The sequence below is a fragment of the Rattus rattus genome, chromosome 16 (genome assembly GCF_011064425.1).
Source record: "Rattus rattus isolate New Zealand chromosome 16, Rrattus_CSIRO_v1, whole genome shotgun sequence".
Lineage (NCBI taxonomy): Eukaryota > Metazoa > Chordata > Mammalia > Rodentia > Muridae > Rattus > Rattus rattus.
Window position 1 is genome coordinate 30,785,621 of NC_046169.1, and position 6,100 is coordinate 30,791,720.

Genomic DNA, 6,100 nt, shown 5'->3' on the forward strand with positions numbered 1-6,100 from the left:
CTCCAAATGTAACATTTATGTTTCTAAGAAGACAGGTGAGTAGAGACTGGCTGTAATCAGAGTTGGGTGGCTGATCCTACGGGGTATAAAATATCCTTCTGATGGCTGTATAGAGGGTGTGTGGAAGTGGGGCCAGAGATAAGAGGACCAGAAAAGAGAAATTATGCGGGCGGTATTCAGGCGGTGCAGAAATGAACTGAAATATGCAGCTAGAATTCTTTGACCTCTGCTAGGAGAGCAGGAGGAGACTCAGGAGTGAGAATTGGCAAATAGTGGGACACCTTCCTGCTTTCAGGGCTATGGGATCCAGTTTTTCGGACCCAAGGAGTATTATGAGGGTGAGTGGTGTAGCAACCAGCGCAGCGGGTGGGGACGCATGTACTACAACCACGGAGACATCTACGAAGGCCAATGGAAGAACGACAAGCCTGACGGGGAGGGCATGTTGCGGCTGAGTGAGTGCCCCGCCCCATGAAACCACGCCCCAAGGCTTCCTGGCCCCGCCCCATCCCGGAAAGATCTCCTCCCACACTCGCTGCCCCACCAGCCATAATACCTGTTCCATAATACCTGTCTTGTTGGCCCTGAAAAAGTGAGATTCCGACTTTTCAATGAGATCCAACTAAGCTGAGGTCATGGATCAGCTGGGAGGGCAGAGGCAGTCAAGTCTATATGTCTGTATTGAAGTCCCTATCCTCTGCAAGGAGCCTGCCTTCAGTGAGCCTCCACTGAGCATAAACTGGATTTAGAGAGCTCTTGCTAAGCAGAGCAAATGTTCCAGGAGCTTCTCATGGTCTGGACTTTGGGCGAGCCTGCAGGAATTCAGATCCTGGTGGGAGCTGGGGCTAGCTCTGGGACGCCGGGCAAATGTCTAGTTTAGTTTAGTAGTTTTTAGTGTGAGGGCCTTTGAGTCGGCTCGGCGGGTAACTCACTCAATGGTAAGTTGGGCTTCCAAACAGATCTGACCACCTGAGTTTGATCCTGGGTCCCACAAGGTAGGAGGAGAGAACCAATTCCCCCAGACTTGTCCTCTTACCCCTACATGTGTGTTACACATGCACCATGGCATGCAAGTACTGGCATTTAACACAACCACACTAAAAAAATAAATAAATAAATGTGGGAGGTGATCAAGGTCCCTAACACTCGGTATCAGTGACAACATTGCTTCCACTTAGAGACCAGCTAGGGGGTGAAATGCTTGGGGGGGGCGGGGGGGAACCAAACCAAACCATCCAAACAAACTTTACATGGCTTTAATCTCAGTACTTGGGAAGCAGAGGGAGGTGGAGCTCTGAATTCTTGATTTACATAGGGAGTTTCAGGCCAAGGCCTGGGGGTGTGGAGCAGTTGCCTAGCAGGCTCAAAGTTTCTTGCTGCCAGGAGCAAAAAAACAAAATAACAAAGTAACAAAAAAAAACAACAACAACAACAACAACAACAACAACAACAAAACCTCCCACCATAAACTACAGCTAGTGTTGCAGCTCAGAGGCAGAAGTGCCGAGAGTGAGCATGCGCCAAGTTCTGTCTCCAACATCAAAAAATCAAATCTCTCTCACCCCCCCGCCCCCTCCCCCTCTCCCTGGTTTTCCTCCGTGTAGCCCTGGAACTCTCTTGGTAGACAAGGATGGACTAGAACTCAGAGATCCACTTACCTCTGCCTTCTGATTGCTGGGATCAAAGGCCTAGGCCACCATGACTGGCAGAATAAAATCTCTGGAATTGGTTGAAGCGATGTTTTAAGGACACTGCACCTCCTCTCAGAGAGCTCACTGGTCAGCAGCTAGGACCAGTGAGGTCCAGCCCAATGTCCCAGCTGCTTCCCTGTTCCTAGCACCCATGCTTTCCTGTCTAGAGAACGGGAACCGGTATGAAGGCAGCTGGGAGAGAGGCATGAAGAACGGGCACGGGCGTTTCTTTCACCTGGACCATGGCCAGCTGTTTGAAGGCTTCTGGGTGGACAACGTGGCCAAGTGTGGCACCATGATCGACTTTGGCCGGGATGAGGCTCCAGAACCCACCCAGTTCCCCATTCCTGAGGTGGGTAGTCCTCCTGGAGTCCTGAAACCAGAGAGACAGAAACCAGCCTCCTGGCTCCACATGTCAGGGGGCTGGAGAGGTTCTGTTTTCTTTTTTTTTTTTTTTTCCAGAGCTGGGGACCGAACCCAGGGCCTTGCGCTTCCTAGGCAAGCGCTCTACCACTGAGCTAAATCCCCAGCCCCGAGGTTCTGTTTTCAAGCATCTCTAGCAAGGCAGCTTGGGGGCTTCCCATGCTCCTTACCCCAACCAAACGGTCCCCTCGCCCCTGCTTCCCCCCCAGGTGGAGATTCTAGACCCAGACGGTGTGCTGAAGGAAGCATTAGATAAACTGAAGAAGCCTGAGGAAGAAGAGGACTGATGCCAGGTGAGAAGACGCGGCTGTCTGTCACCTCTGAGAAAGCTGAGACCTCTCTGAACAAACAGTGCCGATCATCTGGTACCACTGATGGGCGCAGAGCAAGATCCAAGAGGGTGTGTTTCTTGCCTCCCCCAATCCAGCTTTTCCTTCTTGGTTACTCCTCTTTGAAATTCGTGTGCCTAGATAACCCAGTGCATTCCAGCCCTGCCTAGTTTGCCTCCATTTTGTTCTTAGCCTCCCGGGGCGAGCTGCAGTCAGGTGATTGGTTAGTCCCTTCTAAAGGACGTTGAAGGAGGCTGTGGTCCTTGGGCTGTCTTGATAGTTGTTTGTGGGAGCTTGTCCTTGAGGGTGGCTCTGAGGCCTTATGGCGAGGGTGTTGGTGGTTGTTTCTAATCCTTAACTCCGACATCATCCCCACCTGTGCAGAGATCGAACTGAGGCTCAGGAGAATCTCTAGCCCTTGTCACCAAACTGCTCAGACCGGTGCACCTCCTGCAGAAGGAGCACGCAGTGACTCTGGGCACGCCCTTGGCTCCCTCAGAGGGCACCCACTCCTCCAGACGCTAGGTTATTCTTGGCCACTGGAGGTGGGGTCTTTACACTAGCTTATTCTTGGCCAGTGGAGGTAAGGTATTGCTTCTCCCTGGCTGGTCTTGGGGACCCACTTGCCCAAAGCCTTTGCCCCTGTGGCTTTATATCAGTGTGCATGAAAATAAAGAAGGTGATGGCCTTAATCCAAGGGACTATAGCTTGAGCAGGGGTGGGCAGGGTCTGAGGGACGGGAAAGACAGCCTCACCAACTATGTAGATTTTTTTCCCCTTGTGTCTGTGACAGGGGGACTTGAGGGTGCAAGGCAGAGGAGCAAGGAAGTGGTTTCAATTCTACTGCCCGAGCTAACCCAGAGAGGAGAGTGAGCCTGCACTCTGCCATCATGCCCACCGAGACTTGAGATTTAAACATGTTCTCACCTCCTTAGCCTAACCCAAGAATCCCGAGAGAGCTTTAAAAACTATAAGCATGGGGTTGGGGATTTAGCTCAGTGGTAGAGTGCTTGCCTAGGAAGCCCAAGGCCCTGGGTTCGGTCCCCAGCTCCGAAAAAAAAAAAAAAAGAAAAAAAATTAAAAAAAACAAAAAACAAAAAACAAAAAACTATAAGCACCCAGGGCCATCATGGTGGCCTGTGCCTTAAATACAGGTACTTGGGAAGCAGAGGTAGGTGGTAGATCTCTGAGTTTGAGGCCAGCCTGGTCTATACAATGAGTGTGTGTGTGTGTGTGTGTGTGTGTGTGTGTGTGTGTGTGTGTGTGTATACACACACATACATATATATATTTTAAGAATTTTTTATTTATTTCATGTATATAAGTACATTGTAGCTGTCTTCAGACACACTAGAAGAGGGTCTTGGATCCCATTACAGATGGTTGTGAGCCACCATGTGGTTGCTGGGAATTGAACTCAGGACCTCTGGAAGAGCAGAGCAGTCAGTGCTCTTAACCGCTGAGCCATCTCTCCAGCCCCCCAGATCTATATATTCTCTTAAATTATTTTTGTGTGTTTGGATGTTTTGTCTGCACATATGTCCACGTACTAGGTACATGTCTGGTGCCCAAGAAGGTGTTATAGATACTTGTGAGCTGCCACTTGGGTGCAGGGAATCAAAACAGGGTCCTCTGGCAGACCAGCAAATGCTCTTAACTGCTGAGCCACGAATCCAGCCCAGAGCTCTATACTCTTAGGGAGTGGAGGTGTATGTATGGACTGTTACTTGGCATGGTGGTGTCTCTCATCCTAGCACTTGGGAGGCAAAGGCGGGCGATCTCTTCAGCCTGGTCTATGTGGATACCGTGCTTCACAAAGGGATGGGGGAACGAGGATACTCTTGTCTATTTATAAAAGCACAAAAAACGGCAACGGTAGTCACTTCCGGAGACAGCAACCGGGGACAGGAATGGAGTCCAACATTGTACTGTTGGAACTGGGAGCAAGTGGATAATCTGTGTCCAAAATAAAAGCGATGCTGGAGTGGAGAGGCTGTTCTTTATTGTCTACGTTGGCGCTGGGATTGGACACGCAGCCTGGCGTAGGCTAAGCAAATGCTCTACCACTGAGCTACCCCTCAGCTGAGGCTGGGCTCTTGAGTATTTACTCAAGTTTGCCTGGGTACTTGTTAGAAATAGATTCCGGAGATCGACGTGTCAACCTGGATCAGAAGCTCATGGGCGATGGTGGTATTGGGGTACCTACCTCCCACAGGCCAGCCTGGTAGTTCTCAACCCCCGACATATTCAGGAAACATGTCAAGACTTGAGAATCACCGCCCAGGAATAACTCCAACAGGAGCCTGGGCTGCTGCAGAAGCAGGAAGGTGGTTCAACATGTCAGCAGTATTCAGGCTCCTCTGGGGAGCACCGGTTGCCCCTAGGGACCCCTTCCCAGTTGTACATAGTGTCTCTCACAGGATGGTGCTGGTGTGTAAAATGCTAGGGTGCAGGGTAGATGGGGAATGATGGGAGAGGGATGAGTATTAGGCCCCTAGACTACTTCAGTGGGGTCTAAGGGGACAGCATGGTGGAGGATGTTTGCTTATGCCTGATGCACCACATGGTTTGAGTCTCAGCACCGTCAGAAAGAAAGCAAACAAAATTGCTTTATATACTGGGGTTCTGGGACAGACAGACACCTCCAAGTCAAGGCCTGTGGGAGTCAGGCGATGAGTTTTTTTGTTTTTTTTGTTTTTTCTTTTTAAGTTATATTTACTGTGTGTGACTCTGTGTGTACAAGTTCCACGTTGTATGTGTGGAGGACAGAGGATAACTACCAACTGACTCTCTCCGCCTATCCTGCAGGTTCTGGGAAATCGGGTCGTGTCAAACTTCCGGTATAGCCCTGGTTGTCCTGGAACCGGCTCTGTAAAACAGGCTGGGTTTGAACTCAGAGATCTGCCTGAGCCCCGATTGCTGGGATTACAAAGTGTGAACTACCACCGTCAGGCTTTGGGGCGGGTTCCTTTATCTGCTGAGCCATCTTCAGAGGGGGTAGTTCAGAGGGGCCCTGTGCGAGGCAAGAGGGTGTGGTGGGAAGTGTAGCAAGGACAGGCCGTGAGTAATGGTACCTGCTCACTGGAGGTCTGCAAGATAGGCCCAGTGCCCCTGGAACTTCCCAATCTCCCAGCAATGCCAGAATCTGCCCAGGGAAGAGTCTTTCGAGGCCCTGGGCTCCGAGCCACGTTCCGGGTTTGAGTCCTCGCAAGTTACTAGTGAGAGTTAATCTTCACTGTCAACTTGACTGGATTAGGAAAAGCCCCGGGGATTAATAAAGCACCTCTGGGACTCTGCGAGCATTTCCAAAGGCGATTAGCTCACAAGGCCTCTGACCTAATCAATGGCAGGGTCTCATTCCTCTGTGGCTCACAGGACAGCGTTATTGGGAGGTGATGATACCTGGGGGGCGGGGCTTGACGGGGAGGGCGCCGTATCTTGGTTGGGTTACTTCCCACATCCCCATGTTTGACTCTTGGCTGCCATGACATGGATCTACCCCCATTCCCTCTCCATCACGATGAAGTAACATCTCCGAGATCTGCTACCTTAACTTTCTTGAGCGTTAACTTTGTTTTGCTGCACAGTGATGGCCGTGCATTCTGAGAGGAATGGGGAGAGTGGAAAGAACACTGCAGCACACACGCGCGCGCGCGC

General features: G+C 50.9%; 1 protein-coding gene across 1 annotated transcript in view; it reads left to right on the forward strand.

The window, feature by feature from the left end:
* Positions 1-3,414, forward strand: part of Morn3 (MORN repeat containing 3) — a 12,256-nt gene extending 8,842 nt beyond the window's left edge. Inside the window, exons 3-5 of the mRNA XM_032887131.1 lie at positions 296-455; positions 1,859-2,043; positions 2,324-3,414. Of these exons, the coding sequence (XP_032743022.1) occupies positions 296-455; positions 1,859-2,043; positions 2,324-2,401 (423 nt within the window). The 3' untranslated portion in view covers positions 2,402-3,414. The remainder of the gene's footprint in view (positions 1-295; positions 456-1,858; positions 2,044-2,323) is intronic.
* Positions 3,415-6,100: the final 2,686 nt, after the last annotated feature.